The 26,654-nt window shown below is 39.6% G+C and overlaps 1 protein-coding gene across 5 annotated transcripts in view; it reads right to left on the bottom strand.

The window, feature by feature from the left end:
• SLC24A2 (solute carrier family 24 member 2) overlaps positions 1-26,654 on the bottom strand; it is a 199,558-nt gene that overhangs the window by 57,106 nt on the left and 115,798 nt on the right. For 4 of the 5 annotated variants that reach the window (XM_050944179.1, XM_050944183.1, XM_050944180.1 and 1 more), the window contains one exon: positions 11,928-11,978. The exons of the other annotated variant lie outside the window; for it this stretch is intronic. In XM_050944179.1, the coding sequence (XP_050800136.1) occupies positions 11,928-11,978 (51 nt within the window). The remainder of the gene's footprint in view (positions 1-11,927; positions 11,979-26,654) is intronic. 5 annotated transcript variants of the gene reach the window in all.

Genomic DNA, 26,654 nt, shown 5'->3' with positions numbered 1-26,654 from the left:
TTCTTTCTAAAAATATGTAAAACTCAGTGACAGCTTGGTGCCTTATTACTGTAATTAGAATTCATTCTGAAGAACAAAAAGGGACAGGACAGACACTTTTCCCCATTTCTTTTTAGTGCAGACCAATGACCCTCAGCTTTTAACAGGCGAAGAGTCACTAGTTCATTAAACAAAAGGCCCAACTCTTCATTCCTTATGAGCGAAAAGCTCCCAGTGACTTCAGAAAGTCCCCAAAATAATTACACATCATACACTGCCCAGTCCTGCAAGGAGTCAATGGAGATTATGCATGCTCCCCATCTCTTAGGAGGTGCCCAGGTTCAGGCCCACAATATACAAATATATATATAATGATTATATCAGAAAGAAACTCTGTCTCCTCTTAGTTTGCTATCATGGAGTAAATGTGGATTCAATCACTCCATCTGTGTGCTTTCTGAGGGGTTGTGTTTCAGTTTCTGTATCTTTAAAAAACAAAGTAGTTGCCATCTTTGTTAGGACCTCTCATGATACCCTATTCACATAAGAAAAAAGAACCACATTCTAGGCTAGGCTGAAAAGCCACCTGCTTGAGCGCCATTGCTCTGGGCATTTTGAGTAAACTCGTTGTTGGAGGGCAAGAGAACTGATTCAGTGAGGTACTGAGGTCAGTCAAAAGGATGTCTTGGCCAATGCATTTAGAGAGCCATTAGTGAGACAGGTCAGACTGAGTTTGCATTAAGATGCTGTACAATCAATATATTTGGCTTTCAAATGGCTGTTTTGATGATACAAGAAATATCCATTTTGATGAATTCTGTTTTTTTTTTAAATCAATAAATGTACCATTTATTTACCTTTCAACTTCCTTGTTCTCCATTAACCTCTGATAAAATGCAAAAAGTTGCACATATGCAGTGCTAACGCTGTAGATAAGGACTCAAAAGTCAGGAAATGATAGAGTTCAGGTTGCCCATAAAACTTTAACTCTGTCCATTTGTGCTTATGCCTTATGATAGAATGTAATTACTGACTAAAGTCTCTGCGCTGTGCTTTGCAATATTTCTCTTTCTTTTACTCCTACGCTATTTCTTGAAACTTTGACCTTTTCACTCTTCTGGCAAAGAGGGTGAAATCATTTCCCTACTAAAGTCAGTGGCAAAATTCCCATTGACTTTAATGGAACTCAGGTTTCACCAAGAATGTTCAGACTTACAGCAAGTGTTTATATGGGAAACTGCTAATCACAGTTCTCCACTTTTGAAAACTTATGGTACTTCTTCTCTTCCAGATATGCACAAACTTTGGGCTGATTATTATTTCACACTGCACAAAGATTTGTTCAGTCATGTAGTGCAACATTCTTCACAGAGACAAACAGTCCTGCAGACCTTACTATTCTTTCATGGGAGTGGGGCACAGTCACCCCAGAATCATAAAAAGCTTGGAATACACTTTAGACACCTGCTACTGGCCAATTAGAGGGAAAATATATTGCAAAGTTTTGTCCTCAGCACACTATTTGCCTGTCTAGCCCATGAATCTTGGTTCAAAGAACTTATAAAACATATGTCTTCTACAAGACTCTTCCAAAGGTTCACTGCAGATATCACTAAACCTCCATTGACTCCCAAAGGTAACAAATGTATGTGTTTGCTACTGAGAATTGTTTTCACTAATTTGTTAATTTATATCCTATGCCTTATTAAAAAGCCTGCACCATTACTAAATATTTATTTAAGTATTACAATCATGATCAAAGTGTGCTGGAATCCTTACATTAGTTGAATCCAATCTAGTAGTTGCAATTGTAACTGAGTTTCTTTTGTAAGTCCAATTGTAGCACACCTCTAAAATATAACAAAAAGTCACACTGGCTTCAAAATTGGTAAGCTAAATCTGGAACAGTTCTACAAAATCTGTTCTACAACATCTTAAATAGATACTTATTTTATATAGTGAAAAAATGTTTCTTCAATGAGCCATAAGTGAGTTGGAAAAGTGAACTGAAAAGACCAAAACCCAGAAACCATATTTTGTGATTCAAAAAGCAAAGCAAAACAAAACAAACAAATACACAAATAGGGTTAATGCCTACAAAAAAGAGTCGGATGCACAAAAAGCTACTTACAAAGCAGGTACCTTTCTGACTGCTTTGGAATTTAAAATGAACAGATTTGTTGCTAATCTTTTGAGGTGCTAGTCTCTCACCTTCTGAATTCAGCAAGAGCTGAAGGTATACAGCTTCTATGAGGATTTGGATGCCAACAGAACAGTCCCAAGAAATCTACTCACAGGCTCGCAACTTTACAGCGAAAGCTGTACGAGGGAGTGGGTTACAAAAGGAGTCCTGCAATGTGATAACCAACATGCTGCTGTGTTTTATTTAATGCACTAAGAGATGTATAAGGCTCAGAAAGGATGACAAAAGGAGGTTTGATGTAAAATATAGCAAGTGGAGATTCTATTTTGTGAAAAATCCAAATGGAAAACGCTAAAATACCATACTTTCATCTAAATTAAATTTTTAGAATACTATCTCCTGTTTGGGTTTTTTTTGGAAGTTATGCAGAAACAATGATGACAGATCTCTTTGGGAAGCTAAAAGGAATCATAGGGTCTCATCAGTATTAATGTCGCTACAGAGAAAACAAACAAAAATAACTTATTACCTCCTCACTTTCTTTATTGGTAGAAAATGTATAGTATGGTCTCAGATGATATATCTGTATTACCTACAGCACATGAAGCATTGGGATGGAAATTGCATTATGTCAATCCATAAAGGGTGCTTTCTAAGATGACATTCTTCTAGGTTCTTTTAATACCAATAACACACTACATGCAGCATATGTATGGTAATACGTAGCAATTACCTACTTTATTCATAGTATATTTATAGGAATACTTTCTCTCATGTATTTATACTTTATTACTGCAAGACTAAAGAAAAATCAGAGGATCATGAATGTAGTAATTGTAGCATTTTTTTCAAATGGTATATTTAATAAATATTTTAAGATTAAAGAAATCCCACCAACTCTTCAACCCTCAGCCCATAATAAGAAATGAAATAAATAACTTTATTGAAACAAATATCTAAGATGAGATATTCTGCAAAAGGCTTAAATGTAAATGCCATAGCTTAGTGGACTGGGTTAATGAGCCACTGAAGGAAATTGGGTAGTGTATTCAAACAAATTAGCCACCAATTTATGTCAAGCAAAAGCTCCTTTCAAGCAAAATAGTTTACAATATAAATCCTTGTTAGCTAGACAATTTCATACAAGCTAACTGCATCTGGATGCTAGCTTTGAGTGGACACTGGGCCGAGTTCGCATCTCCAGTAGTAAAGAGTTTATTGTGTTTGGCTTTGTGTAGACTGAGAAAATAAATCAGCTTTGTAAACACACACACATACACACACACACACATTTTAACTAAGAAATTTGAATATGACTTTGCACCTAGCATAGACATCTTTGCACATAGTATAAACAGAGAGATCTATGTTTAAAAATGTATTAGTTGGTCATTGTGTCTTCTAGGCATGGGCTGACTATGAGCAGCAAACATATTTCAAACAAATCCCAATCTGGACAAACTCTTCAGGGTGTTGGTTAAACACACTGAGCTACACCTCATGAGGCACTGTGTCCATATCCTTAATTAACTGTTCAGAAGCTATGACAACATATTTAAAAATATGTTAGGTTCCACTCAAGATGGATTTCTAACAACCACCAAACTTGTCTACATTAGTGCAACAAAAAGCCTTGGAAAAGCTTTCAAAACATTTACCAATGCAAATATTATGCAAATTTTAAAGTTCCGAAGTAGGCAAACAGTACATGTACTTCCAAAAATCATCAGTTCCTCCTCAAATCTATCACGTATCCTGATTATGGATACATAAATCCTCCCACATAAGTATATTGAGTCTCTCTTCTCTCTCATTAATTTTGCCACTCCTCCCAACACATTACTTTTCTCTCCTCTGTTGTTCTTAAGCATCAATTCTATTTCTCCCTGCAATTCATTAGCGCGCACACCTCCAGGCTCACCCTTTCAGTTCCTCCTCCCTTCAATGTACCCCTTAAGCAAGGCTCCTGCCTTAGCAATTGCTGTTCTTATACTGCAGCTCCCTCCCTCTCTTCCTTCCCCTGATGGCTACTCATCCCAAGGCCTGGTCAAAAGTTTTCCATCCAAACATTTGTTCACTAGAAAACGGGGTTTTCAACTAAATGAAAGTTTTTGCAAACAGTATTTACTATCCTCAAAAAACAACAACAATTTTTTCCCATCAGAAAGCCATTTTCCATCAGTTTTGGTTGAAAATTTCAGTTTGCAGCAGTTTTTGGTTTTTCAGTGGAAAGATGAAATTTTCATGGGCAATTGCGATTCAGATTAAACATTTGCAGTTTTCATCTACATTTAGCACAGAACTCCCTCTCCCCCCTTTTTCTGATCAGCTCTTCTCTGGGCTTCTCCCCTAGTAGCCTCTGGGTGCCTGATGGAGGAGAGTGGAAAAGCCAGTCAGCAACTGGATCACAGCAGTTAGCCCTGGCTACTCTCATGCTATCCAAAGCTGGAGACTCAGTAGGGCAGGTGGAGGAACCAGAAAGTAGACCTGAAAGCTAAGATCTTTTGGTGAGTTGACATTTTCAGCCCTGAAAATACCACAGTAATTGTGGTATCTATTTGATGTAAAAGGGAGACAGCCTAAAGTGGAGAACTAGCTACTCTGCTGCAGCGCTAGGAGCATTTTAGAAACAACTTCATTTATTCACTCTCACTACGAACATTACATAGCAATAGCCTACTTACTGTGAGCAACAGCAGAAAGGGGTAAGTGCTAAACAGTCTGAATTTGTAAGGCCACTACAGCAGTAACCATCGGTTGTTACCATGCAGAATCCACTTCCATTAAGGCAAAGTGGCCACTCTTAGCTTTTTGGCTATTTTATGCTGATTCTACTGAGTTTGCTGCTATGCTTGCATCATTTCTAAACAACTGGGGTAAAATGGAATCTGAAAAGCCTAGAATTGTACTTTCAATGATGCTGTTCATATCTCAGCAAAGAGACCAGTTTTAAATAGAACTTTCGTCTGAGTACAAGCCACTCTGAAGAAGTGAAATGATAAATGAATGAAATACAGTACAGTTAAATTCTAGTCAATGGGTTTGGGCACTTCAGTATTATTTTGTTCCGGTCACTGGGTGTAGATTTGAAAATGAACTTGAGACTCTAGGCTCTGGTTCATGTGAGATTATGAAGAATACCGGAAATACCTCAGGCTATGTGCATACTAGAAGTGCTTTACTGGTATAGGAATCCTGGTTTACAATACCAGCAAAGCACTCCGAGCGTGCATGCAGCAATCCCAGCAAAACTGTACTGTTTCCTGGAATAATAAACCACACCCACAAACAAAATAAGTGCAGTTTTGCCAGTATGAATATGCTTACACTAGGGGCTTCTGCTGGCTGTCATGACAGTCAGGGATTACACTTATTCACCTCCCTGACCACCATAGCTATGCTGGCAGAAGTCTATTGTATAGACATAGTCTTAGATGGAAGAGACAGAAGAGAGGGGAATCAGACATACTGGGCAAGACTCCCTCTCACATTCAGCTACCTAATTAGGAAATAGAATCGCTATCAAGTGTAGATATGCTCTCTGGAGCTGGAAATGGAGGAAGAAACAGGCAGGAATACGCTCTGTCAGATTTCATGAAAATTACTAAAGGCTAGCGGAGTTTAAATGTTAAAATAATCTTTACAAAATTCTCTTCTAATTTTAAAAGGATCAACCTGACATAGCGATGAGACAATAGTACATTGAGTAGCCCTGCAGAAATTGCGCGTTCAGATATAATATTAGATTTGGGTTCTTGCCTGCTGATCTTCACTGGCCCCCAAAATTTCTGCCTTCATTGAAATCAGTTGGGTTAGATGAATGTAACTGAGGGCACAGTTTTTCTGAACTAGTACCTGAGGAGAGTGTTTAAACTGCTCTGCTCTTCTAGTATCACCATTCAGATATGTATAGAGTAGTCTAGATCAGTGTCCCCAATCTTTTTCGTTTGGCAGGCGCCGTATGACGAGCCATGGAGGACCTTGGTGGCGGACGATCATGCGCCGAAATGCCGCCAACAAGCGGCAATGTCAATAGACGTCGCCGCCAAAATGCCACTGTCACATTATTGATTTGAACTGGGACCAAATAGAACATGGTTGCAACCAAAGTCCTGTAATGGCACCAAATCTTGTATAAAGGGGGTCAAATGAGGTGTCTAAGACAAGGTTATGGTTTGCTGGTTACGATTATACTGTCTATACATGTGTATCAATTTTGTAGTTGAAGTTATGAATATTGGCTCTATACTGTCTGTATTTCAAACTTATGCTATGCTTCTGGGAAACATCCCAGACAAGTTGGTGTTAGCTCTGCCTAGCCTGCTTGATGCCCCATTAAGGACCATCAGCTATACAATTGACCACTGAGAGAAGGCAGACACACCTTGTAACTCAGCAAAGTATGCAGGAACTTGCCCACATGACCCCAGACTCCATTTTGCTGTAATTTTCCACAGTAAGAACAAAGAGGTGTTCTTACACCTGGAAAAGACTATAAAAGACTGATGCCTCATCTCCATCTTGTCTTCAATCCTGCTCCATACCTCTGGAAGGATTTTGCTACAAACGGAAGCTCTACAAAAAGGACTGATGACTCATCCCAGCTGTGGATATATTCCAGAGACTTGTTTTGAACCTGCAGCTTATTCTATTGGTGCTGCAAGCCTGAACCAAGAACTTTGCCATTACTGTATGTAATTGATTCCATTTAACCAATTCTAGCTCTCATCTATATCTTTTTCCTTTTATGAATAAACATTTAGATTTTAGATTCTAAAGGATTGGCAACAGCATGATTTGTGGGTAAGATCTGATTTCTATATTGATTTGGGTCTGGGGCTTGGTCCTTTGGGATCAGGAGAACCTTTTTTCTTTTACTGGGGTATTGGTTTTCATAACCATTTGTCCCCATAACGAGTGGCACTGGTAGTGATACTGGGAATCTGGAGTGTCTAAGGGAATTGCTTCTGTGACTTGTGGTTAGCCAGTGGGGTGAAACCAAAGTCCTCTTGGTCTGGCTGGTTTGGTTTGCCTTACAGGTGGAAAAACCCAGCCTTGGGCTGTGACTGCCCTGTTTTAAGCAGTTTGTCCTGAACTGTCACTCTCATTTGGGTCCCGCCAGAACCAGCATTGTTACAGCCGCCAACAAGCATCATCATCCAGAGGCATCGGCGGCATTTCGATGGCGACGCCTCTGGATGACGCTGCTTGTCAGCAGCATTTCTGTGGATGCTCATCTGCTGGCCAGTACGCAGACGCACTTAGATGCCCCAGCGGACACCATGGTGCCCGCAGGCACTGCATTGGTGACCTCTGGTCTAGATAATAGCCAGGGTTCATCCATATTACTGTTCCTTCCAGCTTGAAGAAAAAATACTAAAAAGGAAGGATAGGATGTGACTTAATAGTTTCACTGCTGCCTTAATGTAGTTGATATGTGATGGTCCAGGAACTTGCACAAGACTTTGAAATGCATATATTCCAATGTAACATTACAAAGGAAGATCAATGCATTCCTGTGCAGCCCAGAAACTTCCATGTGGATCAGTTGTCAAGACTAGGGTGACCAGACAGCAAGTGTGAAAAATTGGGACAGTGGGTGGGGGGTAATAGGAGCCTATATAAGAAAAAGAGCCCAAAATCAGGTCTGTCCCTATAAAAACGGGACATCTGGTCACCTTAGTCAAGACATTAAAATGGGAAAGTTTTTCCAGATGAAGAGATAGCAGAACTCTCTTTTATACAGTCCATTTATAATTTTGAAGTGGACAGATCATTTAATCAACTGTGGGGAGGGGGAAGTGAGAGGAGGGATGGAATGTATATACATTTATGTTATTGTAATAATGATTTATACTCATTTGGCACTAGAGTCTGCTCTCAATTAGAATAGTGGAAAATTGGAATATCTCCACTAATTTCAGTGCTGTTGTAAATAATTTCATTGCTGTAAAGGGAGGAACTTGAAAATGTACAGCAAAAAACATTTTCAATTCATACAAGTCACTTTTATCCAGTGAGAGTCAGTATTTAACAAATCCAGAAATATAAAAGCCGTATGGTCCAACACTGGAAAGAAGGCATCAGAAAGAACTGCAGTTCAATACAAAAATAACATAAAGAGCCAGGCACTTTGAAATTCACAGTTGTGATTTCAAGATGGCTGTGTTACAGGAAGCAAAGTTGTAACATTAAATACTTTTCAGACAGTCATCATATAGTTAGCTTAAGCTAACTAACTTACACATACTACAATGCTGTACATATTGACTTGGATTTTTCTAAACATTAAGAAACAAATGATATTTTATGGGTATGACATAAAATCACTCTGACAACATGCAGCTATGAAACTGACATTCCCCCTCCAAGATGGCAGTGGAATTTTTCTTTTGATCTATTTGTTGGAGCACTGCATAACATGGATGGGTGCAGTTTGATCTCAATGGAACAAATATTACCTTCCCAGACTATGTCGAATACAAACTAGGTAATTTTTGTTTTGGTATCTAACTTCATGAAGGAAGAGAGGAGACTTATGAATGGCCTAGTCACAATTAAGTTCTCCTAATTCTTTTACAAATAAAGATAAATATTCAAAAAGAATCAGGTACCATTAAGCTTAGAAGAATTGTTTAATATTCTTCTGCTTCTTTGAGGCATGTTATAGTGAAGAGGTAGGTTTTACTGTATGACCTGGAGATATAGAGGAAAGGACTTTTCTCAATATCCTTTAGGAGGATATTGCAGAGCTTTGAATCTGCTGTTGAGAAGGTTTGAGCGCCAGCTTCATTGAATCTATACAAAGGCTCTGCTAAGCGTAGTACAGATGACCACAGTGGCCATAGGAAGTCATGGAAGAAGAGGCAGTCTCTGAGATAACATGGGCAGATTCCGTTTAGGGCTTTGTAAATCAGAAACCTGAATGGGGAAGCAGCATAAACTGTGAAGCATAATATGTTGTCTTTGACTTATCCTTTATAGGAGCCAAGCTGCCATATTCAGTAATAGTCATAATCATGTGCAGCAGGCATCGCAGGCCAGGGGAAGTTGAATCTCCCCAAACAGCCAGGGGTGGCCCCGCCCACATTCTGTCCCGAGGATTCCACCTGCTTCCTACTCTGCCCATGTGGCCCGGGTGGTTCACGTGCCGCCCATGGCCACAGTTTCTTCTGGAACTTCTTACCTAGGGCCAGTTACAGAGCATTACATCAGCCTGAAGGTGATGAATTCATGAAGCATTGTAGCTTGGTCATTTTCTGAGAGAAATATATACAGCATTCTTACTAGCCTAAGGTGGAGAATTGTGCTTTTGGCAGCAAATCCTATTTGATTGTTCTGGGTCAGTAATAGCCCAGGGCTACATGCTTTTTCTGTTTCTGTCTAACTTGTTTTTCAATGGAAAATTGGATTCTCAATTTTTTGTCAAAAAACTAAACACCCGAAAATCAAAAAGAAAAATCACCCTCCAAAATATTTTATTCTGGAAATGCCATTGTGGTTCCTCATGGGACTTCTCTATGGGCCAAGCTCCCCAGCTAGCCTTTATCTCACATGATGCACTGCGTCTACTCACCAAGAGGGGGACCACGGTACATCATGGGAGATGTAGTTTGATTAGAGAGCCCAGCCTCTAGAAGAGAACGGGGACATAAGGCACCACAGTGGCATTTCTGAATCAAAATATTTTCATTTGCAGTCAAAGTATGGATTTTGATATTTTTGTCAAAAAGTTAAAATTTTCTGCAGGAAATTCCCCCTCCCTCCCTCGTTTTCTGACTATGTATAACAACCTCACTGTTGCTTGGGAACAATATAAACCAGAAGCTGCTTTATTCACTGGGATATCTGTCATACAGAACTGTCTGTGCTGAAGGAAAAAGGTTATATAGAGCTGTGTGACAGCTTTTCATTAGTACAAGTTCCACAGTATAATTATATTTGAAATCAGCAATTTTTTTCAAGCATTTTATTCACTGGTGGAGGCGGCGGGGAAGAGGAGCGGTCAGAAGTCAAATACTATGGCTGGGTAATGTACTGATCATTAATAAGCTAACATTTATAGTCATGCAAGATAAGGAAAGTCCAATCTTATGCTCCAGGCCATAAAGTTGACTGCCACAAGGTCAGAAATGAAATTCCTCTCTCCTCATTTCACATTCAGGTACATCTGAGATACTTATGCTAACAGAGGCAGGATATCAGAATAGATGGTACAACATTTTGAACATGTTGAGCAAATCCTTATTTTTCTAATGGCAGTTTGTTACTTGGTTAACGTAGCACATTATTTGATTTCATATGACGTCTATGCTTTTATGACAAAATAGGAATAAAGTAGTTTGAATTCATATAACACATTGTATAAGGCTATGTCTACACTTAAAATGTGTAGGTGCAGCACTTCAGTGTAATCCACCTCCCTGAGAGGCAGTCGCTAGGCAGACAGAAGAATTCCAGTACTTCTACATCGGTTAAGTTGACCTAACTACATCTCTCAGGGATGTGGATTTTTCACACCTTGGAGAGACACAGCTGTAGACTAGCCCTAAGTGTACCAGCTGGACAACCATGCAAAGTGCAGCAAAGCTTCAACTTTTATGGTCTTCCATGCGAATCAGCAGCTAGTTCCATCTAAGAAAGAAGCAGCATCTTGCAGCATGGGAGGGGAAGCTAGTGAAAACAGAGTACTCACTGACTTGCAGGAGCAGGCCTTTGGCTAATTGATGCTACATGTTTTATTTCTCTGAGGAACTAATGCATATACAAGAAACAAAAACAAAATCATAATAAAACAAATAGTTTTGAAGACTTCTTTTCAAAAATCCTATATTTCAGCTTGATTTTGGATAGGGAAAATATCTCATTTTAACGAAAAAAACCCTCCCTGAGCTATTTGTCTCATATATGCAGCATTAGAAATGAATACGAACACATGGCCAATTTTTACAGTAGCCTCAAGCTGGTCTTCAACTTTGAATGTGCAATTAATTACAAGTCCAAATGCTACTGTTATCACCCATTTGGCAGATGCAATCAGGTAGTTAGATAATAGTCCCTGATTCTGCAAACATTTAGCTCCCAATTGAGGGAAACATCCCAATTAAGGAAATGTTGACTGCACTAGGACTTAAACATGTAATTAAAGTTAAACATGTCTCAATGCTTTCCTGAGTCAGAGCTATAAGCACTGACCTTCTAAGTTAATCACAAGACTCCCATTGGTTTCACTGGGCATTGGATAGGCCCTAAGTACTTCCTACTTATAAATGTTAGCAGGATTGGAATCTTAATGCTAACATCTGTGTTTAAGTTAACTATGCCCTCAAAATTATGCCAGAAAAACTGGAAGGCATTTTAAAAAATCAGATTAACTCATAGCTGTTGAATAATTCAGAAGACTGAGGTCATTAACTAATTCTTCTCAGACTTTGTGGTTAGGTCATCCATAAATGAGCATATCTTATTGAATGTGTTATGTCAAAGCCACAGTATAAAATTTATAGATATAAGTATACATTATATACTAGTATATACTTACTAGTATATATGTAATATTTACTTCAGTGAAAACATTATCCGTTGTATGTCTTTATCTGAAAGAAACAAAACTGCAAATGCAAGTGACAAAAATGTAAAAAAAAAAGAACGATGGCGGATCATACTGTGTCGGTGAAATCATGCAAAGAGGAAATACATAATACCTCAAAAGAAGGAAGAAGAAAGAAAAGAAAAAGCAAACACGTAAAAGGCACTAAAAAGACTTACAAAAAGCAAATACAAACAATGCTAAAATATTTCTTACCTTCTTCAGTCATTGAGTCATAATATTTTAGTTTTCCATATGATCCAAGCTCTACAACATTACAATAAAAGACACAAAGATAAGGAACCAGCAGACGTTCAAGAAATCTACACATTTGCACATGTGCTTAATAAAGTTCAGAGTGATTATATAAAATTTTTGCAGAATTATAGGCATACATGGATTGTTGAAATTGTGAACAGTGATTTTTTTCACTGCAAATTTCAGAAGTCACTTGCTACAGTGAAGTGACTTGACTGGATGAGATCTGGGGACAAGCACTATAGTTAAGGACTAAGACTATATCTACACTAGAGACCTTACAGAAGCACAGCTGTACTGCTTCACCTGTGCTGCTGGAAGGTCTCCTATGTAGCTTCCTTGTGCTGGAGGGAGAGAGCTCTCTCGCCTGCATAATTAAACCACCTTCAATGACCAGCGGTAGCTATGTCAGCAGGAGAGCATCTCCAGCTGACAGAGCGCTGTCCGCACCGGTACTTTTGTCAGTGAAACTTATATTGGTCAAGGGTGTGTTTTTTTCACATGCCTGACTGACAAAAGTTTTACTGACAAAAGTACTAGTGTAGACATAGCCTAACTTTCCGAGAGATGAGTGATTTGTGGTACCATCATTTATTTTAGATACTTTACAGAGGCCCGAGTTGCAGAAGTGCTGAGAACCTGCCCTTTGCAAATCAAGTTCTTTTAATGTGTTTCAAGTTGGGCACCCAAAAATTGAGGCACCTCAAATGACAGTCACTTTTTGAAAATGCATGACCTAATGAATGGGACTGGGTCTCTAGGTCTGGAATCTAAAAACAAAGGTTCTAATGGTGGTTCCGATGCTGACTGGTTGTCTGAACGTGGATAGTTAACTTAGACTTAGTTTTATCATCTGTAAAGCTAGATAATTTGTATTTACCTACTCCATGGGGTTATGTGACATCTACTTAAAAATGTTTGTAAAGAGCTATATGTGTACACAGTATTTATTAAGGCCAGCCAGTGGAAGAAGAAGGAATAGAACTTCGGAGGACCGTCCTGACACTCAAGCCTGTGATTAATCCTCTAGAGAATTTGGTTTTTGTGAGGCATCACCTCCTCTTCATCCAGAAGTTCATTTTTTTCTGTGAAACTGTTTCTTTCCAGTTTTGCATGATTCATTATGAATAATTTCCAGTCTTCCAAAATGTTATGTAAAATGATATTTGAGGGATTCAAAATCATGCAAAATGTCCTGGAGAAAAATTTTGCATAAATGTGACATTTTTCATCAATTTCACTCAGTTCTATCTTTAATGTAAAACTTTAATAATTGCACTTCTGAGTATTCAACACTTAACAACAATAGCAATCTTAAAATTTATAGATATCTAACAAGCTGATGAGGAATTTTCAGATCAATTATTCTTTCCTCATATTCATGAAAGCACTTAAGAAATTAATTATAAAAATGCTAGCCCATTATTTTGTTCTTAGCCCATTGTTTGGAGATGATGTACTGCATGTTCTATTCAAAGAGTTGTTTTCACTTGGGTAAATTTCAATAGACATCTTGATCTTAGTTTTCATTCTAAGATATTATAATGATATGCAAATCTGGTATTTAAAAAGATCCTTTGTTTCTACTAACAATTTCAAACACTTGATTCTGTTAGATGAGCATTTCTGAGGCCACTTATGTGATACAGGGAAAACTGGCATAAAAATAAAGTCTGCAGTCTTTTCTTTATCACTATGATTTTTAAAGTGCTGTACACTTTACACTATTCTCTGTAAAAGGTTGTGTTACATGAATAATCAACATATTAGCAAAAATTGATCATATGTAATGATATGTATTCATATTTGTACAGTCTCTGTTCTTTTCTCCATGAGTATGTAAATGTGCACACATACATATACATGTGTATAAATGTTATCATTAGTCTCATTTAGAGCAAAGAGAAGTTTACTGAAGAAAGGGTTTTATATAGTTTTGTAAAAGTCTTTCTGTAACAAAGGAAGTTCTAGTCTGTACATGCTGGTTTTAATCCTAAAAAAAAAAAATACGGTGATGATTTAGCACCTGAATTCCTTACCCAGAGAAAACTCCCACTGACTTCAGTGTGGACTTTCCCTGAGTAGGAAGCTCAGGACTGGATACACTGTTTAGTTAGAACTCTGGTTATCTTAACTACAGGCTTCAAATTTTAACAGTTCATCCTCTTTTAAACTTGCTCTCCCTGATGTCTGTCCCAGTTCCCCTGGGATCAAATGCACTGAAGACTTGGGAGAGAAGCCAGTGGAGGTTCTTGACAGACAGAAGAGTGAAAGGAGGCCCTAAAAGAAAGAGGAGCAGTGAAATGGGACCAGGAAGCAGATGCATGGGAACAAGACAGCTGATAAGGGGATGGATATATTAATCAGGAAAGAAGAGGCCAGTAGGGAGGGGAGCAAATGGAGTAGGGGATAGGAAGGGAATACAGCACTGTGGGAAAGAAGTCATCTACCCAAGAGAGGTTGGGAAACTGACAAAACAATAGTGTGGAAAGGCACTAGTGTAAGACAGGGGACCTGCTGGGAATGGGATGAGACACAGAGGAGATTTCCAACAAAGGAAGGGTGAAGAACATAGACTCAGATACCCAGGCAGAAGAAAGCAAAATCACAGTAGAAGGGCACAAGAGGCAATATAAAGGAAAGAAGACATATGGTTGTGTTCCTGGAGTTTAGATATAGTGGGTATGCTGCCAAGACCAGTAATTTCAGACTAAAAGGATTTAAAATAGTGTAAGTCTCACATTGTTAGAAAAACTACTGTCCTGGAAACTCAGACCTTGCAGGTGAGAATACATTCCCCAAAGCTTTTATAGTCCTGCTCATGATTTGCGCAATCAAGAGGGTAGTGAGCGCACTGCACACTGACTGCGCTATTTTACAGTCCACTGTACTTACTGATGTGAGTTATCCCATTAACTTGAATAAGACTACTTGGGTGAGTATGTGCTAGTCAATAGCAGTATAGGTAAAAGAATTGAGTGCTAAATGGATACAACAAAAATGAGAGTAAAAATGTTAGCAATGTCCATTCTGTCACACTTTACCACTTGGTATGTCATCTCTGGAGTTCCATGGATGCAGGCATTTCCAAGACTAAAGCTCTTGCATGGGAATTGCAGCAGTGATAGGCCACAGTGAATAGAGCATGTCACAGACCCACTGAAATATCTGGGGATTAAAATCCAGTAAACAGACAATATAGGATGTGATATGATATAACTAACTTTAAGATTCCCTCCTCAGATTGAGCCTACTTTCTGAAGATTTAGGCCAAAATTTTCAGACTTTGGTGCCAAAAATTGGGCACCAAAATCTATATATACAAGTTTGTTGTTAAAATATTTCACATTAATATTAACCTGATATAAACCTTCCAACAGGTAGATTTTACTGAGTACATATTTTGCACCTATTGTGCAAAAACTAGGCTGTCTTACTGCCACCAGAGTCTCATATCTTGGAATGTGACAGCTTCTGTTGCACAAGCCCTGGAGTGCATCTGACCTTTGGGGTTCATCTGAAATCTTCCCATTGTAATAGATCTTTCATTTTTATCATCTTGCCATTGAAAGATGTTTTAATTAGGGAGGGAGTGAACTGGTTTGCACACACTCAAAAACATGGAGACCTGAGAAAAGAGTCAGAATTTGGGAGGAGTATGGGCTGTTGTATCAGGGATAAAGGTGAGACAAGACAGAACTGGTGGGGAGGGATCAAATCAGTATCTTAAATGTCTGTATACTAATGCGAGAAGTATAGGGAATAAGCAGGAAGAACTCAAAATGCTAGTAAATAAACACAACTATGACATAGTTGGCATCACAGAGACTTGGTGGGATAATCGGCATGACTGGAATATTGGTATAGAAGGGTACAACTTGCTCAGGAAGGACAGCCAGGGAAAAAAGGGATGAAGTGTTTATTACCTTATACATTAAAAATGTATATACTTGGACTGAGGTTGAGATGGAAATGGTAGATGGAAATAGGAGACAGGCTTGTTGAAAGTTTCTGGGTAAGGATAAAAGGGGTAAAAACAAGAGTGATGTCATGCTAGGGGTCTACTACAGACCACCTAACCAGGAAGAAGAGGTGGATGAGGCTTTTTTTAAGTAACTAACAAAATCATCTAAACCACAGGAATTAGTCATAATGGGGGACATCAACTACCCAGACATACGTTGAGAAAACAACACAGCTGGCACAGATTATCCAACAAATTCTTGGAATGTACTTGAGACAATTTTTTATTTCAGAAGGTGGAGAAAGCTACTGGGGAGAGGCTGTTCTAGATTTGATTTTGACAAATAGGGAGGAACTGGTTGAGATTTTGAAAGGAGAAGGCAGCTTTGGTAAAAATGATTATGAAATGGTAGAGTTCATGATTTTAAGGAATGGTAGGAGGGAAGCCAGCAAAATAAAGACTATGGATTTCAAGAAGGCAGACTTCAGCAAACTCAAGGAGTTGGTAGCTAAGATCTCATGGGAAGCAAGTCTATATATTTCATTGTAGAATTGCACCTAAGACAGAAAGAACCATATAATTACTCAGTCAGTAGTACAGTAATAATTTTGAATAACAAAACTGATTGTTCATTTGTTCAATGCCGTATTCCATGTAAAATGCACCCAGGCTCTGTGTTGACAGATTGAGTTTTGGATGCTTTGGTACTTTGCATAAGCTTTTATGGAATGAAAGGCTTGAGCCCAGAATTTGAGGGCCACATTTACCACTGTTATAATAGTGAAACGCTCACTGACACTGTACTCACTTATGCCAGCAGTGAGTTTGGCCCAAAGTATCCCAAAATGCTACATAAAATAAACTGTTATTTTAAAAAGTCAATACTGTCAAACTTGCCATAAGGTAAATATTATTGACACTTACCCTTTTCAAGGAAAATGTCAGGCCAAACTCACAAAACTTCAGTATTTATTATTTTTCAAACAAAAAGAATACACAGTAGTTGTTTTAATAATTTGCTAAATTTTGCATTATATACTTCCTATATATATTTCAGGGAACATTTAGGGTAAACAACAAACATAGAGCTAAACTTATTATTAAATTAACCTAAATCTAAAGCAATTAGAAAATTTTTGAAGAGTAACCACTGAAGGTTGCAGGGTTACCTTATCTTGTATATTTTAAAAATCACAGAAGCTGAAAACCTCCATTGCTACACAGTGAAAGTGGCAATATATTTGACATTTCTGGTATCTAATTCTTTGGCTGTGTGGACATTAGGGTCTAGATGTGGTGGCAGTGGATATGTTTGTGTGTGTGGGTAGAAATTCTGCCTGTGGTTTACAGCCTGTAGAATTGGATGGTTTGTCTCATATGTAACATGGGTATTTTATCTCTCCAATGTATACATTATCTGTTAGGGATACAATCAGATTTGTGAAAGCTCCCTTCAATATGGTAGGGAGTGCTGCTTTGTGTTCATCTGATTTTTTAAATCCTGTTGTCTGTGGATAATGTTAATTTGTAGCTGATTATCAATACCAGTTGGATAAAATATTTCATTCTATAACTAGCCAAGACTAAGGCCAAAAGACAACATCTCCTGTCTCAGTATACCCCACCTGCCTCAGAATCAAATTCTACAGAGTTGTCTTAGGCACTCAGATAGGGTGACCAGATATTCCGATTTTATAGGGACAGTCCCGATTTTTGGGTCTTTTTCTTATATAGGCTCCCATTACCCCCCATGCCCTGTCCCGATTTTTCACACTTGATGTCTGGTCACCCTACACTCAGATCTCATGGTGATGAGTACAACATAAAAATGTAGCCTGAAAACACTTATGCATACACTTAACTTTACTCACAGGACTTCTTCATAGGGACTACACCTATGAATAAAATAAAGCATGTGCATAAGTGTTTGTAGGATTGGCATCATAGATAAATATACACAATTACAGATATAGATAAAGAACAATAGAAATGTAGTTTGGAAGGGACTTCAAGAGGTCACCAACCATCTCTTTCCTCACCCCAGCACGCTGAAGCAAGTATACCTAGCTCATCCCTGAAAAGTGTTTGTCTAACCTGTTCTTAAAAATCTCCAATGACAGGGATTTTGCAGACTCCCTTGGTAACTTATTCCAGTACTTATCTATCCTAACAGTTGGAAAAATTTTCCTAACATCTAACCTAAATCTCCCTTGCTATAGATTAAAAAGATTACTTCTTGTCTTAACTTTAGTGGACATGGAGAACAATTGAAGCTAACCTAGTAAGGAGGGCTTTGAACTAGGTTCGACGGGACAGGTGAGCAAACCCCACAGGTAAGTGGGGAACAAGACCTGGGAGATGGGTTGGAAACAGGAGGAGCATGGGCTATAATGGCAGAGAGAAAGGAGGGTCAGGGCAAAGCTGGGAGGCAAGATCAAACCAGTATCTTAGATGCCTATATACAAATGCAAGAAGTATGGGTAATAAGCAGGAAGAACTGGAAGTGCTAATAAATAAATACAACTATGACATTGTTGGCATTACTGAAACTTGGTGGGATAATACACACGACTGGAATGTTGGTGTGGATGGGTATAGTTTGCTCAGGAAGGATAGACAGGGGAATAAGGGAGGAGGTGTTGCCTTATATATTAAAAATGTACACACTTGGACTGAGGTGGAGATGGACATAGGAGATGGAAGTGTTGAGAGTCTCTGGGTTAGGCTAAAAGGAGTAAAAAACATGGGTGATGTCATGCTGGGAGTCTACTACAGGCCACCTAATCAGGTGGAAGAAGTGGATGAGGCTTTTTTCAAACAACTAACAAAATCATCCAAAGCCCAAGATTTGGTGGTGATGGGGACTTCAACTATCCAGATATATGTTGGGAAAATAACACCGCGGGGCACAGACTATCCAATAAGTTCCTGGACTGCATTGCAGACAACTTTTTATTTCAGAAAGTTGAAAAAGCTACTAGGGGGGAAGCTGTTCTAGACTTGATTTTAACAAATAGGGAGGAACACCTTGAGAATTTGAAAGTAGAAGGAAGCTTGGGTGAAAGTGATCATGAAATCATAGAGTTTGCAATTCTAAGGAAGGGTAGAAGGGAGTACAGCAAAATAGAGACAATGGATTTCAGGAAGGCGGATTTTGGTAAGCTCAGAGAGCTGATAGGTAAGGTCCCATGGGAATCAAGACTGAGGGGAAAAACAACTGAGGAGAGTTGGCAGTTTTTCAAAGGGACGCTATTAAGGGCCCAAAAGCAAGCTATTCCGATGGTTAGGAAAGATAGAAAATGTGGCAAAAGACCACCTTGGCTTAACCACGAGATCTTACGTGACCTACAAAATAAAAAGGCGTCATATAAAAAATGGAAACTAGGTCAGATTACAAAGGATGAATATAGGCAAATAACACAGGAATGCAGAGGCAAGATTAGAAAGGTAAAGGCACAAAATGAGCTCAAACTAGCTATGGGAATTAAGGGAAACAAGAAGACTTTTTATCAATACATTAGAAGCAAGAGGAAGACCAAGGACAGGGTAGGCCCACTGCTCAGTGAGGAGGGGGAAACAGTAACGGAAGACTTGGAAATGGCAGAGATGCTTAATGACTTCTTTGTTTCGGTCTTCACTGAGAAGTCTGACGGAATGTCTAATATAGTGAATGCTTACGGGAAGAGGGTAGGTTTAGAAGATAAAATAAAAAAAGAGCAAGTAAAAAATCACTTAGAAAAGTTAGATGCCTGCAAGTCACCAGGGTCTGATGAAATGCATCCTAGAATACTCAAGGAGTTAATAGAGGAGGTATCTGAGCCTCTAGCTATTATCTTTGGGAAATCATGGGAGACGGGGGAGATTCCAGAAGACTGGAAGGGGGCAAATATAGTGCCCATCTATAAAAAGGGAAATAAAAACAACCCAGGAAACTACAGACCAGTTAGTTTAACTTCTGTGCCAGGGAAGATAATGGAGCAGGTAATTAAAGAAATCATCTGCAAACACTTGGAAGGTGGTAAGGTGATAGGGAATAGCCAGCATGGATTTGTAAAGAACAAATCGTGTCAAACTAATCTGATAGCATTCTTTGATAGGATAACGAGCCTTGTGGATAAGGGAGAAGCGGTGGATGTGATATACCTAGACTTTAGTAAGGCATTTGATACGGTCTCGCATGATATTCTTATAGATAAACCAGGAAAGTACAATTTAGATGGAGCTACTATAAGGTGGGTGCATAACTGGCTGGATAACCATACTCAGAGAGTAGTTATTAATGGCTCCCAATCCTGCTGGAAAGGTATAACAAGTGGGGTTCCGCAGGGGTCTGTTTTGGGACCGGCTCTGTTCAATATCTTCATCAATGATTCAGATTTTGGCATAGAAAGTACGCTTATTAAGTTTGCGGACGATACCAAACTGGAAGGGATTGCAACTGCTTTGGAGGACAGGGTCAAAATTCAAAATGATCTGGACAAATTAGAGAAATGGTCTGAGGTAAACAGGATGAAGTTCAATAAAGATAAATGCAAAGTGCTCCACTTAGGAAGGAACAATCAGTTTCACACATACAGAATGGGAAGAGACTGTCTAGGAAGGAGTATGGCAGAAAGAGATCTAGGGGTCATAGTAGACCACAAGCTTAATATGAGTCAACAGTGTGATACTGTTGCAAAAAAAGCAAACGTGATTCTGGGATGCATTAACAGGTGTGTTTGTAAACAAGACACGAGAAGTCAGTCTTCCGCTTTACTCTGCGCTGGTTAGGCCTCAACTGGAGTATTGTGTCCAGTTCTGGGCACCGCATTTCAAGAAAGATGTGGAGAAATTGGAGAGGGTCCAGAGAAGAGCAACAAGAATGATTAAAGGTCTTGAGAACATGACCTATGAAGGAAGGCTGAAGGAATTGGGTTTGTTTAGTTTGGAAAAGAGAAGACTGAGAGGGGACATGATAGCAGTTTTCAGGTATCTAAAAGGGTGTCATCAGGAGGAGGGAGAAAACTTGTTCACCTTAGCCTCCAATGATAGAACAAGAAGCAATGGGCTTAAACTGCAGCAAGGGAGATTTAGGTTGGACATTAAGGAAAAAGTTCCTAACTGTCAGGGTAGTTAAACACTGGAATAGATTGCCTAGGGAAGTTGTGGAATCTCCATCTCTGGAGATATTTAAGAGTAGGTTAGATAAATGTCTATTAGGGATGGTCTAGACAGTATTTGGTCCTGCCATGAGGGCAGGGGATTGGACTCGATGACCTCTCGAGGTCCCTTCCAGTCCTAGAGTCTATGAGTCTATGATCACCATCCTCTTTATAACAGCCCTTAGTATATTTGAAGACTATTATCAGTTACTCCCTCAGTCTTCTTTTCTCCAGATTAAACATAATCAATTTTTTTCAATCTTTTCTTATAGGTCAGGTTTTCTAAACTTTTTATCATTTTTGTTGCTCGTCTCTGGACTTTCTCTAATATGTCAACATCTTTCTTAAAGTTTGATGCCCAAAACTGGACACAGTACTGAAGCTGAAGCTTCACCAGTGCCAAGGAGAGTATGACAATGACTTCCCATGTCTTGTGTCTCGACACTCCTGTTAATACACCCTGAATTATATTAGCCTTTTTCACAAATGCATCACACTGTTGTCCTATAACCAATCTGTGATCCACTGTAACCCCCAGATCCTTTTCATCAGTGCTACTGGCTAGTCAGTTATTCCCAGCTTTATCCTTGTGCATGTGATATTTCCTTCCTAAGTGAAGTACTTTGCACTGATCCCTATTGAATTTCATCTTGGTGATTTCAGACCAATTCTTCAATTTGCCAAGGTCCCTTTGACTTCTAATCCTGTTCTGCAAAGTGCTGACAACCTGTCCCAGCCTGGTGTTGTCTGCAGATTTTAAGCATATTCTCCACTCTGTTATCCAAGTCATTAATGAAAATACTGAATATACCAGACCCAGGACAGACCCCCTCCAGGACCCTACTAGATATGTCCTCCAAATTTGACAGCAAACCATTGATAGCTACTTTATAAGTACAATTTTCCAATCAGTTATGTACCCACTTTATACTAGATCACATTTCCTTAGTTTGCTTATGAGAATGTCATGTGGGACTGTGTCAAAACTTTATTAAAATCAAGATAAATCATTTCTACTGCTTCCTCCCACCTAGTAGGCCAGTAATCCTGTCAAATGAGGAAATTAGGCTGATTTGGCATGATTTGTCCCAAGGATTGTCAGAGGTAATTTCAGCACATCAGGTGACAGTCCCAAGGGGATCTCTGTGACCAAACCCATCACATTGGCTATTACATATGACCCTAGTAGCCTCTAGGAACTTACAAACTGATTGCTTAACAACTTGTTCCAGTATCTTTCTAGGTATTGAATTTAGGCTGACTAGCCTTTAATTCCTTGGGTATTTTTTGTTCCTTTTTTTAAAGATAGGTACTATGTTTGCCCTTCTCCAGTTGTCTGGAACTTCACCCGTACTCCATGAGTTCGCAAAGAGAACCACAAAAGGTTCAGAGATTGCTTCAGCTAGCTCCTAAAATATCTTAAGGTGAATTTTGTCAGGCCATGCTGACCTGAATACACCCAATTTATCTAAATATTCTTTAACCAATTCTTTCCTTATTTTGGCTTGTGTTCCTTTTCTCTTGTTATTATACTAATTGTGTTAAGCATCTGGTCACAATTAACTTTTTTAGTGAAGACTGAAGCAGAGTATATAATAAACATCTCAGCCTTCTTGGCTCTTCTTCCCCACTAAGTAGTGCACCTACACTCTTCATCTTTCTCTTGCTCCTAATGAATTCATAGAAATTCCTCTTATTGCCTTCTATGTCTTTGCTAGATGAAAATCATTTTGTGCCTTAGGGCTTGTCTATGCTACAGGTTATGTCGGTATAACTTATGTCACTCAGGGGTGTGAATACGCCACCACCCTGAGTGACATAAGTTACATCAACTTAAGCGTCAGTGTGGACAGCACTATGATAAACTCTTCCACTGATGTAGCTACTGCCTCTTGCGAAGGTGGTTTTATTATGCTAATGGGAGAGCTCTCTCCCATTGGCATAGAGCATCTTCATCAGATGTGTTACAGCGGTGCAGCTGCACCGCTATAGCACTTCTAGTGTAGACTAGCCCTTAGTCTTTTAGATTTTCTCCATATATGCTTGTGCTATTCTTTTGTACTCCTCTCTAGAAATTTTTCCACATTTTCATCTTTTGTAGGATTCCTTTTTGATTTTCAGGTAATTAAAGAACACCAGATGCAGCTATACTGACCTCCTACTAATCTGCCTATGTTTCCTTTGCATCAGGATAGTTTGCTCTTGTGCCTTAAATCAGGGCCGGCTCTAGCCATTTCGCCACCCCAAGCATGGCGGCAAGCTGTGGGGAGTGCTCTGCCGCTCGCCAGTCCCGTGGCTCCGGTGGACCTCCCGCAGGCGTGTGCCTGTGGAGAGTCCGCTGGTCCCGTGGCTCCGCTGGACCTCCCACAGGCGTGCCTGTGGATGCTCCACTGGAGCCGCGGTGGACCTCCCGCAGGTGTGCCTGCAGATGCTCCACTGGAGCGGCGGGACCAGAGGACCCTCCGCAGGCATGCCTGCGGGAGGTCCACCAGAGCCGCCTGCTGCCCTCCCGGCAACTGGCAGAACGCCCCCTGCGGCATGCTGCCCCAAGCACACGCTTGGCGCGCTGGGGCCTGGAGCTGGCCCTGCTTAAATATTGTCTCTGAGAAACAGCCAAGCTCTCCTAATTCCTTTTTCCCTGAGATTTTCTTCCATGGAACTTTACCTAACAGTTCTCAGAGTTTGTTAAAGTCTGCTTTTTTAAAGTCTATTGCCTTTATTCTGATGCTCTGACTCCTCCCTTTCCTTATGTAACCCTTGTGCCCCTCTGAGTTGGCAGAACAAGGGCCGGGTTCAGTATCCAGGGGTTCCGTTTCAATAACACAATGCAAAACCAGCTCGAACCCCCACCCAGTGACCTGGGACAATTACATACCACCCCCCCAGGCGTCTCTAGGAGGCAATACTTCCCCACTCACAAGCACGGAGTCTGAGTGTAGCAAAATCCTTTTAATAAAGGAGGGAAACAATGCGGCATCACGTTGGAGAAACACCACAAACAGGATTATAACACAACCATAAGCTAAAACCCACCTCCAAGTACGTTTGGCAATGTCCTTTCCCCCTTAGGGTCTTAACTCCAATCACCCCAAAGTCCAATAACCCCAAAGTCTCTGGTCAGTGCCACCCCAGAATTCAAAAGTTTATCTGCAGAGTTTTACCCCCCCAGCCTGGGTGGAAATGGGGAGGGCACACACAGGGTGTTAAAGGGCACCTTATGCGGGCCAGGGCCAACTGCTCTGCCTCTCTGTGGAGTTCTGCTGCAGGCTTTACCACGACTAGCTCCACTACACCAGCTGTGCCGCTCCTCCAGCCGACTCATGAGCCACTCCAGCTGTCCCCGCAAACTGCTCCACTCCACTCACTGCTCCAACATGCTGCAAACTGTTCCACTCTGCTAGCAGCTTAGCGATAGATCTTCAGGCTCCCCCACTAGTTAACACAGCACTCAGTGATCTCAGCTCAGTAAGCTTAGCTCTTTTAGTGATTTCAGCTCTTAGTGATTTCAGCTTGTAGTAGGGGAGCCCCGGTGCTGGTGCACCATTGACCCAAAGTGAATTCAGCTCAGCAGCCTCCGGATGGACTCCTAATGGAATCAAAATTAGCTCTACTCTTCAACAGTGGAGAAAGGAGGATGTGCAATTGGTGTTCCAGGCCCTCAAAAGGGGCCCATACCATAAAGTACACACACCAGTCCTCAACCTCTCTCATTTCAATGGATTTTGGCACCCATTTCCTTTGTCTAGCAAGTGCTACTTAACTGATATTGAGACATCTCTGTCATAAAGCAGTCTCATAGTTCCTTATTCACATAATCAGGGTGACAACACTTTATTCCTCCTGCCCCAATAACAAAGAAATTGGGGATCCCAGAGCTGTCAGAATAACCATCCCAGGCTGCTGTGGGCTATGCTAGGTGGGGTGGGTGTGCCAATGCAAATACTTGAAATTCCTTTGCACACTCCCCATAATTCACCACCAGATGTCAGGGTAGAGCTTATCCTGACTCCGCTTACGTTTAGAATCACATCATCTATCATTTCACGATCACTTTCACCCAAGTTGCCTTCCTCCCTCAGATTTGCAACCAATTCTTCCCTGTTTGTTAGAAACAAGTCTAAAATGGCTAACCTTGGTTACTTTTTCCACACTCTGAAACAAGATGTTGTCCTCAACACATTCAAAGAACTTTTTGGACAATTCTACTGGCTTAGGCCTTGCCTAACTTCTAACTTGACCTGCTAAAAATCAAGCTAAAGCTGTTAAACTGTGTCTACATTGGTGTTAACTGGGATTTTCAATTGAGGTAAACTCTCTCAACTGAGCTAACTCAAAAGCATCTTTTCTTCTAGTCTAGACAAGGCTTAATGGAGTGGAGAATCAGGTTTATGTCAGTATAACTAAGATGACTATAACTCTATGATTGAGAAGACTGAGAATAAAGGCTAAGATCTAGTGAGAGATCTGTAAAAAGCCTGGAATGTATTTTCTGAACAACTTTAAACAATTTAGTTTGATAATTTTGTTTTGACTGCATTGTCCTATATATGAGAAGGTGGTAGGTTTGGCACATGAAATTTAAAGAGTTTTGCAAAAAGTCAGAGTCCTGAATGGAAATTTTTGTGTTTGTCAATATCCTACATTTTTTTTAAAGAAGTGTGTAACTGCATTTTGATTAACTGTATATTTGGAGGTGACTTTAAAGAAGTAGAGAACTATTTTTTATCTTTGCCACATTGTTTATGGATTGCTAATCAATATTTGTGTATTCATAATAGTCAACTTCTCCCTGGTTATATTCTGAGGTGGATTTCCCAGCACAGCTCACCATATAGTTTTCCTATTTTGAGGATTTTTTCTCATTTAAATCCTTAATTATAAATTCTGATTTGTTTTTTTTTTAATTTTTAAATGCTTTATGGAATCTTCTTTGCTTTTCATTTATGTCTCCTAAAAGAAGACAGAAGGTCCGAGAGGGAGGAGTGATAGAAAAATTCATATTCTGACAACAAAAGGGATTAGGTTCTCTCTCTCTTCCCAATCCCTTTTGCAGTCTCTGCTAGCCATTATTTCTTTTGCAGCAATTCAATTAGCTGATCAGAGATTTACCCCTAAACAAATGGTAATAGAGGTGACTTCAAAAGTTTTACTAGACACAATTCTAGCAGCTATTGAATCTAAATTTGAATCAAAGTTGGATTTGGTCTCATCAAAGATGTTAGATGAGAACAAAGAACCACCACTGTTGAAAAAATGCTAAAGATCTAGCAGAGAAGATTAACAGAGCACAGGTGCAAAATAAGAGTTCTAAACCTCTAGCAGGCATTTAATAAAAGATAATACTTTTGTACATTGAAAAATACAGGTAATGAAAAAGTCTATATAATCTACTAATAAAAGGATATTAGGCATTCTGGAATTTAAAGGGGAAAGAGTTATTTTGAAAGAATTTCTTGTTTGTTCAATCTCACACCAAATTTGATCCCACTCCCCATCTTTTACATATTCCATAAACCTAGCAAGTCTTTCATAGTTTATTCATTGTCTGTTTCATCTGTCTCAGATGCATAATCACAACGA

This window comes from Gopherus flavomarginatus, chromosome 3 (genome assembly GCF_025201925.1).
Source record: "Gopherus flavomarginatus isolate rGopFla2 chromosome 3, rGopFla2.mat.asm, whole genome shotgun sequence".
NCBI classification, from domain to species: domain Eukaryota; kingdom Metazoa; phylum Chordata; order Testudines; family Testudinidae; genus Gopherus; species Gopherus flavomarginatus.
The sequence above is the reverse complement of the archived record's forward strand: the minus strand, read 5'-3'. Positions and strand labels throughout refer to the sequence as shown.